Source organism: Mycteria americana, chromosome 17, assembly GCF_035582795.1.
Source record: "Mycteria americana isolate JAX WOST 10 ecotype Jacksonville Zoo and Gardens chromosome 17, USCA_MyAme_1.0, whole genome shotgun sequence".
Taxonomy (NCBI): Eukaryota; Metazoa; Chordata; class Aves; order Ciconiiformes; family Ciconiidae; genus Mycteria; species Mycteria americana.
The window spans coordinates 14,124,301-14,138,328 of NC_134381.1; the positions used below are offsets into that span (position 1 = coordinate 14,124,301).

The 14,028-nt window shown below is 38.7% G+C and overlaps 1 protein-coding gene across 5 annotated transcripts; it reads left to right on the plus strand.

The window, feature by feature from the left end:
- Nucleotides 1-5: 5 nt before the first annotated feature.
- Nucleotides 6-12,443, plus strand: ZBTB34 (zinc finger and BTB domain containing 34). Of its 5 annotated transcripts, none has more exons than XM_075519522.1 (4): nt 42-1,964; nt 5,628-7,253; nt 9,092-9,215; nt 10,515-12,443. In XM_075519522.1, exons 3-4 carry the CDS (start codon nt 9,175-9,177, stop codon nt 12,034-12,036), a joined length of 1,563 nt encoding a protein of 520 aa, XP_075375637.1. In that variant the 5' UTR covers nt 42-1,964; nt 5,628-7,253; nt 9,092-9,174; the 3' UTR covers nt 12,037-12,443. The 5 variants fall into 5 exon arrangements, with proteins under 5 accessions (XP_075375640.1, XP_075375637.1, XP_075375636.1 ...); XM_075519524.1 differs by having other exon boundaries at nt 62-163; nt 1,780-7,253; XM_075519521.1 differs by having other exon boundaries at nt 42-7,253.
- Nucleotides 12,444-14,028: the final 1,585 nt, after the last annotated feature.

The following is a 14,028-nucleotide window of genomic DNA, read 5'->3' on the forward strand; positions in this document are numbered from 1 at the left end:
TGCCGCGGCGCGCCACCAGGAAGCGGAAGCGCTACCAGCGGAATCAGTTCCGGGTACGAGTAGCTGTGGGAGCGGGCGGGAAGCGGCGGTGGGAGCGGGCAGGAGACGGGCCGGGCCGGGCCGGGCCGGTGACCCGCCATGTGAGAGACCCCGACAGCTCCAGGTGAGCAGCGGGCGGGCCGGCACGCCGCAGCGGGCGCCTGGCCCGAGGGCCGACGCGGCGCTCCCGTGCGGGACGGAGGCCGTTCTCTGGGAAGGGGGTCCTGGCGCCCCGACAGGCCCCGCAGGGGCGGCGGCCACGGGACGGGCGGCTCGGACGCCGCGCGGGGCTCGGCCGCGGTCCCGCGTCAGCGGGCGAGGGCTCGGAGCTGCGACCGCCCGGCTGCCGGGGGCGCGAGCCGCGACGCGGGCCGCCTGGAAGCGGCGACAGCGGCTCTGCTGCCGCGACCGGTCCCGGCTCGCCGGGGTTGCTCTGCTCCCGGCCTCGTCTGGCCAGAAGCTGTCGGCGCGTAACCTGAGTCTGTGTCTCGGGCGTAGTTTCGGCTTGCTAGGAGGGAGGGCGAATGCGTGTGTGTCTTGGTCTCCTGATAACCCGAACGAGGCATGAAATAACTGGCACAGCGGGCTCGGCTGGCCGAAGCGGGTTGAGGCCGGTACTGGTTGTAGTGCTGTGGCCGGAAGTTGGCGGACCCTTCAGCTGCTGCTGTCCCGTTAGAGGAGTTGGAAGTTCTAGTCAAGCCCCAATGTCTGTAATTGCGAAGGCCCTTCAAAATCCCTGCAGGTGTGCATAGCATACAGAATTGGGTTTATTTTAGAATAAACCGAAGTTGAGAGCGAATTTGGAAGAAGCCTGAACAGCTTCAGAAACACTGATATGGGAGAGCCTGGTTGCCAGAAAAAAAAGGTGGCGTAGGATTAGCTGCACTACAGTTGTCACATGTTACAGAATTCTCAACACCTGGAATCGGCATGTGCCCGTGCTTCATTGCCTGTTCAATGAGAGCTGCAAAATGTTCAGTCTATCAGAAGTAACAGACCGGGAAAATACTATGAAAATGTGTTCTTCAGAGCTACTTTAAATCTGCTGCAAAAAATGTTGCTGATACCTAGAGAATATAGCTACTTCGTTGCTTAAAAGAAACATTGGAGCCAAAAAGTTACGATTTGATGAAGAGTGACTAAGGTTTAAAAAAAAAAGTAGATGGATGAAAATGCACAATACTAACCAAGTATTACCGTGGTAGCAAATCATTTATTCTTGTAATAATAGAAGGTACAAAAGCTCTCTCCCCCTCCTCCCCTTTCCCACTTCTTAAAGTTCTGGGTGTATATATATTGCAAGTCTCATGCTATCATTTGGGGTTTTTTTATACTGATAGTGGCTTCTCAAAGCTGTCAGATATTCAGAAAACATGGACAGTAACTATTTAGGATTACATAATGGGTATATTATGAAATTTGTGCACAAAATAAAAGTTTGTGATCGTTACTTGTAAGATCTTGGTGATTTAAAGTGTATGTATTATAAATATGCCCCTTTGTTTTATTTGTCTGACACAACACTTTTGCTGACCTTGGCTATCTGCAGTTTGCCTTCTAGTAACTTTTTTTTTTCTGTATTAAGAAATAGATACGTACCTGTAACTGCTTTTGTAGTAACTTGACTTCTAGAGCCAAAATTTAGAGATTATTTGTATTGAGGTTTCTAATTGTTGCGTGAAACTTTGTTTATGCATCAATAGTTGTTTTATTTTTACTCTTTTAATCACTTCCATACAGGCAAGCAATTGTGAGGAAGACAATTTGAGAATAAGGGATGAAGGTGGCCCTTGAACTTCAGTTTCACAACTGCTGTCTGTGGATATTTGCTCAAATAAGAGGCTCCTGGGGTTTTTTTTCTATGAAATGCTAAATATGCAGTTCCAGTAATTTCCCTGCTGCAACATACTAAGCATTGAGAATAGGTTTGTGCGTGTGTATGCGTGTGTGTGTATATATATACATACATATAAATTAATTGGTTTTAATTTTGATGTTACAATCATCCACTCCTTCAAGTGGCCTTTCTATTCATCATGTTGTGAATGTTGGTCAGGTAAAGATAAATCCTTTTCAATTTTTGTTAGACGAAAGTCTGAATTAGTAAAAAATTTTCTGCAAAAAGTGTAGGGGTTTAATGTATTACCCATGTAAATGATGGCATTGTGTTCTGCGACACTTTAGGAGTGCTCGCCTGACAGATGTGAGTTTTACTCTTGATTTCACTGTGGATGTTTAGTACTTTGTGTAGAATGTTGCCTCTCTGTCTGCAGAGGAAGAACAATGACATTGACTTTCACTGTAGTGTTCTGATACATACTGATGAAAGTGTGCAAGAAGTAAGTTTTCTAGTAACTACATTTCAGCCTGTACTGACTGCCTTCAGCTTCTGAGGAAACTGGGGTTTTCCTGCATTTTTATGAAGTAATGTAATTAAGTTTTAAATTGTTGTGTAGTCTCCACTACTATAACAGATTCTGTATTTTAGTCTAAAATAGAAGTGAAGCAGACTCATTTTCAAAGCTGTTTTCCAATGAATAATAAGATGTATGCACCTTTTATTGTATGCTTTACTACAGATAATTCACTATTTCAAGTTTTGACCAAACTGTCTATATTTCCTTTGATTCCAATGGGCACTTTTTTAGCTTAGTTCAAACTTTCCCAAAACTTAACACACCTTGTGAATTAGATCTGTAGAGTGATTTGTGAATGGTTAACATTTGGAGGAATGGGGATTTGAAATCCTGTTTTGTTAAGAAAGGAATTAATTGCTTCCATAGTCATTAATTTTTGAGAGATGTGGTCGTTTCCATAACTTTTGCATTACTCTCTTATTAGACTGCTAGAAAGGTAGCTTAGTTCTCATTTAGGGTTGGGTTTTTTATGGCTTTTGAATTGGGAATCAACTGTACTGTAGACTGTTCAAAACGGTACTGAGCTTAACAAAAGTATGGACAGGGAGTTTATATGTAAACATAGGCTTGTGCTAGCTGTTTTTAATCATACTGGCAGTTTTATTTACCTCTTAGAGGTGAATCTAACAGAATGATGTGTTGAACTGAGCTGGAAAGGGTTGGAGATCACTGTAGATGTAAAAGATGCCATAACTAAAGTGCATTTTATCCTATTGGAGAAGCTGCAAACAAAGTGAAACTTCATGGTGCAACAGAAAAATTCTGTTAGAATTTTCTGTTGCGCTGTAGCATCTCTTGGGATCTGCATATCAACTCTTTGTTAAACTGCCATCTGAGTCCATGACAGTCACTTATTTATTCTGAGATATCAAAATCTCATGTTTATATGCAGCAGTCTCTCTAGTTGTACTCTCCAATGTGTCTAAGTTTAAATATATTTGACTGAGTTTAAAAACAAAGAATACCAATCAACCTCAGCAAAGATTGTTGTCTGATTTATTCTTCTGTTGATAATAATGCTTCTAGAATTCAGCTTTGTAATTCTCTGGAAACCAAGGGTTCACAAAAGAAGAGTATAAATAAGGGTGATTTAGGAAATGCTCGTTTGACATGACAAAGACTTGAGCAGTAAGTCCATACTTGTTTAATGTTCCATTCAAGGGAAGCTTTGAAAGAAAATGGATTAAACTATCACTTTATGTGGTCAAGCAGATACCTGCAATTTTACTACCAATCTTAAAGCCTATTGTTTTGTCCGTTAATTTCTTTGGGTTTAGTTAACACTCATGTGCTTGTGAATTCCTGCTGCGAGAGAACATCTAGGTCCCCAAATTCAGAAAGAGTAAAGTTTTCAACAATTTTTTGCTTACTGTAGTGCTATGATTTACGTGATAAATGTTACATTAAAGAGCTTTTAAATGTTAGTTCTATGTAGCGCAGTCAAAGTTTAGAAAAATCTAGTTAGTACACAAAGACTGATTTTATATATCCCTTCCACTAAGCTCCGCGTGTTCCCTTAAGTACCAAGTGGAAACATTCCCCCAATTATCCTTTCTATGGTTTAAAGGAGTTGTTTTAAATTTATAAATATATATGCCTATGTATGTCTATGATTTTAGTGCATAAATTACATGGAGAAGTGTGTCGTTAGGTATATTTTTCGTCACCAGGAGGATGCCTCTGGCAATGTGTTGTATAGACCACAAAATAGACTGCATGGATGAGCTGAAAATACACAAGGCTCTGTTTTTATTATTTATTGTGTGTGTTTTTGGAAAAACCTTTAGTGCAATTGATTTTTAAATCTACAAAACCCAGTAGTATCTGCTTATCTCACTTAAGATAAATATAAAATAATTTAGTCTCCTTCATGATCTTTAAAGGCTGAAGAGTTCTTAAGAAAATGGCTGCTTGAATTTAGAAAGAATTGATGCAAAAAACAATGCTACATATGTACATACTACTGCTTATATTATTATAAGTGTGTTGTAGTTCTGCACAAAATTATCTCAATTGTTGTGAGTGTAGCTTTTTTTCCTTCTTCTTTTGTTCCTGTTTTTAAATGACTGCGATATTAAAATCTGTTTTCTAGCTGTAGGGAAGCTCACTGTACTCAGGGGCCAGATTTTCAGTGAAGCAGCAGTGCTGTGTGTCACGCTACATAAGGCCATCCAAGGGCACTATATGCTGACTTTTAAAAGAGAATATAATACTTTACTGTTATGAGAGGTATAAACTGGTAAAAGATTATATGATCAGTTTCTTCCCTGTTTTCAAAGATTATTTAAAGAGGACTGTCTGGGAAATGCCCCTAGACTGTGACATATCTGATGGCAGTTTTTCTTTGGTATAGCTAGCATTAATTATCATGGCTGCTGTATTCTGGACACTAAGGCAAATGCAAACCGAAAGGAGTGAACATGATGAAGATTTTTGCCTTAAAACTTCCATGATCACAGCTGACAGGGTTACATTCCTAGGTTAAAATTCTCTTGCATGATGATACATTTTTGCAATGGTGTCTTAAGTTCTCACAGATGGTGTAGTAAATACTGAATCCTACAAAATGCAAGGGAGGATTGCACTGATTTATACAAATACCTGCTTCTTTTCTTGCTTTTTCTCTATATTCTGAGCAGTAATGTATGGAGTATCCATTCTTGGTGTCATGGAGCACTTTTTTTGTTTTAGTCTTGGTTTTCATTATGATCCTCCTACGTTTCTATGTATTTCTGTTTTCAGACACATGCTACAACAGTAATGATTTGTAATGTGTGGGTTTTTTTCCCACGGAACCCATGTTGCTGAGCTAACTAAAGAAAATGCAAGGGATCTTTTCTCACCTTTGTGTGAGTTAAAATGAGCATAATTTGTATCATTCACCTGTCTGAGAATGGTGAATCAGTGAGTGAATGAAATTAAACAGGTGCAGACTTAGAAGCAGAAACTAATACAATGCTGGCAGACACGCAGCTTTGTGTTGTAGTTATATGATGCTTCCCTGCTGCTACTGTATGATGTCAGTAAAATTAAATACCGAATGTGTTTTGTCACCATCTATTCTTGGTTTTTTAAGTGAAAGAAGAGCTTTCATAGAATATAATTTTTAAAGTAAGTTTCTTTTGCAATCTAATGAGAAATGTTAAATGCATATCACTCTCATGTTCACAGGTTACTTCAATGAACGCTTTTGTTTGAAGACATAGGGCAGCGATACACTACTAGTAAATTCGTACTATGGTCTATGTTTGCTGTATAAGACCCTGATTAATAAATGTAATGCAGATGCAAAGAGAATTGGTATGATTCTTTTGAGTGTGACTGGATCATCTTCTACAGAAATAGACAGGAGACTCAACACAGAGCGCTGCTAAGACTTAGTGAACTTAGTGTCCAGTTCTGGCCTATGTTTTAAGACTAGAAAGCCTTCAGCCAACTTCTTGGGTACATATATCTATGAAAACCTTAAACACTTTGATCTACTTATGCAGGAAGGTTAAGAGAGGACCTATTCATATACAGGTGCCCAGAGGTGGACTTAAATTTTACAGGACTTTAACCTAACATTACGCTATCTCACAGTCAGGGGGGAAGCTAAAGCAAGACAAAATGCATTACTTTTTAACAGTGGGAGTATGTAACATTGCTATGAGTTGTCTTAGTTCTCACTAGTCCCCAAATGCTTGAGTTTGTATAATACAAATAAAATTGTCTTCATTCTAAACTACTATACTGTGGTCTTGGACCTAAAGAACACAAGTTACCTCCGTATGTGCTGAAATATCATGGAAAGTACTGAACATGACTTCTGACTACACTTTTTTTTTTTTTCCCTTCACTTCTGCTAATTCTATAAAGAATTGTTATGTGAATTAAAGTAGTTACATTCTCACTGCTTTGAGAAGCAAAGCTTCCTTATGACTGTCTGGTTAACTGTAGAGATAATTTTTTTCTTTAGAGCATACAGTGGATATGTCCAAAGTTAATTTGCATTTTAGAGTACCTTTCTGCTTCAGTTTAATGCTGCTTGCCTCACCCCAAAAGACAAGAGGTTAGGGAGACATTTCAACTTGGAGGGAGCTATTAAAAAATTGGGGGTTTCTTACTAGCCTTTTCCAACTGTAGTGATTTTCCAGGACTGTACTTCAACCATAAATCATATTGTCTTGAAAGAGCTACTGGCCTTCCAGCACTGATGAATAATTGAGTATTGTTATGGCACAGAACCCTGCTGAACAATATTTTGGTTAATTCTACTGGAATTTGATTATGGAACTGCTAACTTCACTCTGTATACAAATAACATAAAACCTCCTTGTGTATGGGAATATAATCTAAAGATTATTTTTTAGATAGTTCATTGGGGATTTACGTGAATAAATAAGATCATTCTTCTAACCATTATTCATCAATAAAACATTGCTAGTGGTGCCTGCTTCTCTGACGTGTGTAATGCCCAGATTTTTCAATGGGTCTTGCCTTCCTAAATCAATGCAAGAAAGTTGGGGTTCCCTGGTACTAACCCCAGCAAAATTACTGCAGTCTCAGCGCTGTTCCTGCTACAGTCCTGCCTACTCCTGAATGTGGTGTTCGTTGGCAACCTCGTCGGTTCCAGGACCTCTTCAACTAGAGATTTCAGAGTTTGGCTGAAAGTGAAAGAAGGGTTCCCTTCTGTCAACTGCTGCTGTTGTTCAAAATTCTTGTTATTTAACCCCAGCTTTCTACAGATGTTTTCAAGATCACAGGAAGCATGCGTCTTCAAAGGAAGAAACTAAGGTGGAAAAGTAGTCACAAAAAGTGCGTGCTGTAGCTTGTTCACTTTCTTTTTTAAGAGCAGATGGGTGGAGAAACTTGTTGTCCGCTGCTTTTTGGGCTGTGTTTTGTGTACTTGATCTGTTTGTTTGCTTTCAAAGCAATACTGTATGCTCCCTTGATCCCTGTTTCTGGCTTTTACTGCTTATCTGCTACACTGACAGCCAGACTTATAGACCTTTAACTCCATCATCCTCTCCACTCACTACCAGGATTTGTGCTCTTTACTCCTAACATTTTAAGGAAAATAAGCTGCTTTGTTTCCCAAAAGAAAGATGAAAGAACTCCGAGAAGAAGGATGTAGAATTGCTTATAGATATATATGCCTATGGAGATAATTAGATGTTCTAACAGAGTTGTGATGTGCAAGGATTGCTGAGGATCCCTTTCCTCTTGGTGTCCCTCTCTTCCTGGTTCTCATGCTTTCTCTGGTATGTGTTCACTGTCCATTTTCAATGTGTGGCCATGTCCTAGGGAGTGTGAATTAATCTAGAGGTGCTAAGATGCCATGATCAAAAGAACATACTTTTTTTTCCTCCATGATAAGGCATAGAATGTCCATCTTATTTCTGGTCAGGTGCCTATCCTTAATTCATTCCTTCTGTCTGGACTAGTGCTAGTGGTGACAGTTTGTTTTTTAATATTTTGTCTAGGACTAAGTTGGTCTCCATTTCGCTGAGTGAGAGCCCTTAAGGAAGTATAGGGCAAGGAGGAAGGCCACTTTCTATATATGACAAACTTTCTGTACATTCTAGACATAGAAAAGAAGAGTAATTTCTGATGGGATTTGAGTGAGGCTTGATCAAGATCTGGTTCCTTAGCTCAAGGATCCAAAATGATGCAGGAATGACAAATTATTGCTGCTGGGACTGGTTTTGTAGTTTGTACAGTCCTCAACCTAGGTAACTTGTCAATTCATGTCACTTCAGGCCAACAAAAGCTCTTCCTCCACTTAGCAAAGAGAAGCTTAATCAGGAATGTCCTGATGTTGCATCTGTGCATAGCTCATAAGCCCCACAAATTAAAGGTATTGACCTGTGTTGGGTTTTTAAGGAAGCCTGCTGCCCTGTCGAATAAGAGGGAAGTTGACAAACATGTATCCTAACTGCTGAGACTTCTGTCTTCCCCATGGAGTGGATGCATTTGCTAGGGACTTGCACAGTGGTTTTCTGCACAACAGGCGGGGATGCTCAGAATAACAAGGTTAATCTTGCCGTTTAAGTACTCCACTGTTAGATTGGGTTTTGTTTGTTTGTTGAAATGTTTGATTTCTGACCTATGTCTGACTTGCATCAGCTCACAAGCTCTGAATCGTTTTGTAGCTTTGTTCGATGAATAAAAGAACTGTCCTGCCAAAGCTATCTTTGTATAGATGGCTGCGATCATATAACTTCTGTTAACCACCTTTTAGTCTTTATTTCCCTCAGCAGATATAAGAGCATATAAAACAGTTTTTTCCCCTGCTTTTATATAACAACTGTAAAAACTCCAATGAAGTCTGGTTTACCTGTTTTAATCTATGACACGTTGGTAACTTACAGAGCATGTTTAGCAACTCTGATAACCTGATTTTGAATGCTCTGTGAGAGTTTTTGACAGTTTTCTAAATCAGTCATAATGTTAGTCAAGTCAGGAAGCTGGCTGTCTTGTTTCTCTGCTGGAAAGAAGTTTCATTCGTGACGATAAGTTAGTTTTAAGTGACGGCTGATATAGCTCCAGTTCTTCCTTGTAGGCTTTTTATCATATTCCTACCTGTTGATTTTGTTTTTAGAGTGCCTGAATTTTCATAATTTGATTTAAATTGTTCATATGTCCCATTACAGCATGTAACGTAAGACATAAATAGAAAAAAAAAATCCACTAGTATGTTGTGATACATTGGACATTCTTCCTGCATCAGAAGTCAATGGATGATGTTGAGATCTGTTTGTTCAATTGGAAAAGCAGGTATGGTGGCAATATTATGTGTTTAGACTTCTGCATTAATAAGAACAAGAATAGCAATAAAAGTTGGAAGATCCTTGGGCACTTGAATAGGAGCCCAGTCTTGGAAATGTAAGGTGATGTCTGCTACAGATAGACACTCACAAGGGGACAAGTGTGTGTGTGCTTTTTATGATGATACTCCATGAAAAATTGGTAAAGTGCTTTTCTTTAGATCTTGTTTTGAAATGTATACATTTCTCTAAAGCCTCTTGGAACATCCTTTCCCAGTGTATAAGGGAAGTTTGAGTACCCATGGCTTTTGAGTTAGGTTAGAATTTAAATGTCAGATCATTCTAGCTAGGAAATCACTGCTGTGTCATATGAGCTTCAAACTTCACATCACGGTTTATTTAAAAAAAAAAAAATCACAAAAGGAAATTAAAAAAATTGAAAGTCCATGGGTGGCTCAAACACTTTTCCTTCAAATGCTGCCTCGCATATTGACACAAATCCACTATTATCTAGGAACCTCTGACACATGGGGTAAATAGTTTGGAATTGAGTCCACACTTAAATGTTTCCTTTCACTAGGATTTCCTTGGTTTGTGATGTTAACATTGAAAGATTGACTTTTACTTTTTTTAAATAATTACTGAGATTATTTTCTAAGAAGGTAAATGTTTAAACAGAAATGTCACTGGTGTAGTATATTCATCTCCTCTGAAATACATTTGACATATCTAGACCTAAGGAATAGTTTTTTTAAAATATTTTTGTGTGTGTTTATGCATGCACACACACCCATATGCGCCTGTGGCTTTTCTTCAGCAGGTTTTTCAAACTTCATGAAGTACCTTCCAAAAATAATTCTTGGGCAATTTAACAGTGCAGTTCCCTGCAAGTATCGATGTAGCGTCTGGCTTGAAGACCTGCTAATGGTTCTGAAGTTAACTTGCCTACTGACTATAAAATTAATATTCTTTTGGGAGGGTGGGGGTATTGTTCTGCAGCTCTTACCAGGGCGTGAAATTGCGAAGTTCCTTCTAGGACATGGACTGTCCCAGGGAGCCTGTGATGTATTATGAGCAATTGAATTGTGAATGTTGCAGAGGGATAATTCAAATTATTGAAATGCAAGAAATGGGTAGATTAAGACTCTACTTTTTGTATTATATCAAGTATTTATACCAACTGTTTTGTTGTAACACACCTGAAACAGATCAATGTGGTGATTTAACTTCAAAATGTGCAAGCATTTATTTTTGAAATGGAAAACTCTGTATTCATTCTCAGTTGTAAATCTTCTCATTTTTCTTTCAGATTACTCTTTACATCAGTAGAAATGGACAGCAGCAGTTTCATTCAGTTTGATGTGCCCGAGTACAGCAACACTGTTCTGAGCCAGTTAAATGAACTCCGCTTGCAAGGAAAGCTATGTGACATAATTGTGCATATTCAGGGTCAGCCATTTCGAGCCCATAAAGCTGTCTTAGCTGCCAGTTCTCCGTATTTCCGTGACCATTCAGCATTAAGCACCATGAGTGGCTTATCAATATCAGTTATTAAAAATCCTAATGTTTTTGAACAGTTGCTTTCTTTTTGTTACACTGGAAGGATGTCCTTACAGCTGAAGGATGTTGTTAGTTTTCTAACTGCAGCTAGCTTTCTACAGATGCAGTGCGTCATTGATAAATGCACACAGATACTGGAGAGTATTCATTCAAAGATCAGTGTTGGTGACGTTGACTCTGTCACTGTTGGTGCTGAAGAAAATTCAGAAAATCGCAATGGAGTTAAAGACAGCAGCTACTTTGCCAATCCTATTGAGATATCTCCCCCCTATTGCTCTCAGGTGCGACAGTCAACAGCAGGCAGCGATCTTAGGATGGAAACTACTCCAGGCAAAACTCTACGTAGTCGTCTGCAAGAAGAAGGGCATTCAGATCGAGGAAGCAGTGGGAGTATCTCTGAATATGAGATTCAGATTGAAGGTGATCATGAGCAAGGAGACCTGATAGTAAGGGAGAGTCAGATTGCAGAGGTGAAAGTTAAAATGGAAAAGTCTGACAGGCCAAGCTGCTCTGATAGCTCTTCCCTTGGTGATGATGGATATCATACTGAAATGGTGGACGGAGAGCAAGTGGTGGCAGTAAATGTTGGTTCATATGGGTCTGTCTTACAACATGTTTATTCGTTTACCCATGCCTCATCACAGGCTACAGGTGTGTCTGAAACCTTCGGAAGCCTGAGCAATATGAGTCCTTCAAGGTCAATGCTGAGCTGTTTCAGAGGGGGTCGTGCACGCCAAAAACGGGTATCCACTGGTCACTTGCACAGTGATGTTCAGGGCTTGGTGCAAGGGGCTGACAGTGAATCCATGGTGAGTAATCCAGGATATGAAAATAGTCCACGGGAAAGAAATACAAGAGGTCATTGGTATCCATACAGTGAGAGGCTAATTTGTATTTACTGTGGAAAGTCTTTCAACCAGAAAGGGAGCCTTGATCGACACATGCGATTGCACATGGGAATAACTCCTTTCGTGTGCAAGTTTTGTGGGAAGAAATATACCCGCAAGGACCAACTTGAGTATCATATTCGTGGTCACACAGATGACAAGCCCTTTCGCTGCGAGATCTGTGGAAAATGTTTTCCTTTCCAGGGTACACTAAACCAGCATTTGCGAAAAAATCACCCTGGGGTAACAGAAGTAAGAAACAGGGTAGAGTCTCCAGACAGAACAGAAGCATTTGTGGAACAGAAAGTAGATAATGATGCTTCAGCTTCTGAAGCTATGGATTCTAGTATGGAAATTCATGCAATGTCTAACACGTCTGATTAAAATATTACATTCTAAGTGCAACACAAACAAGCACATTACTAATGTATTTTTTAAATCTTTTATTCTTTTAGTAATCCTCAGTACAAGTATAACAGCCTTCTAATTTTCCTGACCTTCTGGAAATCAGTTTGAAATGGTTTCTGGAGAAGACTACATAAGTATTCTTTGTTTTTGAAGGAGGCTGGTTTGTTTGGGTTTTTTTTACTTTCAAAGATGCTCAAAATATAAACGACAGTGTGCTGGGGAAAGGATAGGAAGAGTCTGCTAAAGCGTCCCTACTGGTTGATCTGGCAAGACACAAATTCCAGTGGAGAAAGATATTAGAATAAGATTGGCAGCTCTGCTGGATACACCAAGAGGCTGTAATCTTCCTTATTTTATTTCCTAAATCCTGTTGCTGGTAATGAGTTACACAGCAGTGGGGAGAGAGATTATTATAGCTTTGATTCTTCCTGTGTGTCATGATGAAATCTATTTGCTTTTACTAACTGTTTTTGGTAGTTAGTCTGTTTATATATATATATAAATTTGCTTTATATATAAAAAATGCTTTCACTTTTCCTATTCTGGTTGAGGTGAATGTAAAAGTATGTCAAGGTTTATACCATGTACCGTTCTTTCAACTGCTAGGTCTCCTCTCTGCTTAGGATTTAGGACTTCAGACTTTGGGAGGATGGTTTTGGTTTTAAATGAATGTTGTTGGGTTTTCATTTTATTAAACTATTACTTTGTGTGCAAAAGTGAGCAAAGTGAGTTACCTTGTTTTAATAGCTTTGCTTTTTAACATATGTAAACCAAATGCCATAAATCTATTAAATTATGGTTAAATTGTTGAGGGGTTTTGTTAGTTGTCTAGAACACAAGCTGGACAACCTGTGGTGCTGACCTTTTTATATATATAGAGATAGATATATCTATATATATATATATATATATATAAAAAAAAACACACACAAAAATTAGCAAACCTAAAAGTAGCATTGTGGTTTTAAATGTGTTTTTACTGGCCTCAGAATCTACCTTCATTTCGTACTGTAGAACCATACCAGGTAATTAAATTTAACTTCATCACTCTTCATGGTTGGTTAAAACCTGAGAGAGATGTTGTAGTTTAAACTACAGTATTTCCAAGCAGTGTTTTAATAGGTCTCTTCACAGAGAGCTGTTTTCAGGTGCACATTGACTTCCTACTTAAAGCTCCAAGTGATATGTCAGCACTTGGAATTTATACTTTTTTTTGTATTAAAAAAACAATTACTCTATGGGAATTTCAAGCAATATGTCTGTTATTTCATGTGTGAGTATTACAGAGTTGCTATGGCTTCCCTACGATTTTCAGTGGTTGTTTTCTGCATAAAGGAACTACCAACAACTTTAAAAATACTCTAAATCTTTTTGTTTCACCAAATGTTTTTTCTTAATATGGTGCTAACTTCATCATTTAGGTCAGTATAATATATAAAATGTGAAATCTAATGGTAACAGTTAAGCAAAAGAAAACAAACACACACACACACAAAAAAACCCCAGCCAAACAAACAAACAAAAACCCACCCCAAACAAACCAACCACAAGAAAAAAAACCCAATAGCATGAGACCTCAAAAGCATGAACTGGCAAACACTACCGTGTAAAATTCAACCTGATGAACAGAATTAAATTAATCACATGCTTCTTTAAAATACAGGTTTTATATAATTGGGCCGTATGTTTGTTTAGCAAATATTGAAAATACATCTGTGAACATGCTGTTTAACTCCTGAAATTTAGAAAATAAAAGCTCATTCCTAAATTATGGGAAAGCAAAAAGGTAGGTTTGCTATCTTGTAAAGCTTTTTTGGCTCCTGTGAAGTTGGGGCATATTTGTGCAGTAGCTTTATTAAATACACTAGTTCTTGATATTGTGACAGTCTGCAATAAGAATTAATTTCACTAAATATAGATTTACAGTATAAACCCCACCTGCTCTATTGGAGCAGTTTCAGTTAAATT

Excerpts from the sequence above, each read along its gene's own strand:
- ZBTB34 (XM_075519521.1), top strand. The coding sequence starts at position 9,175 with ATGGATGATGTTGAGATCTGTTTGTTCAATTGGAAAAGCAG. Across the intron at positions 9,216-10,514 it reads TTGTTCAATTGGAAAAGCAG|ATTACTCTTTACATCAGTAG; the intron begins GTATGGTGGCAA and ends TTTTTCTTTCAG.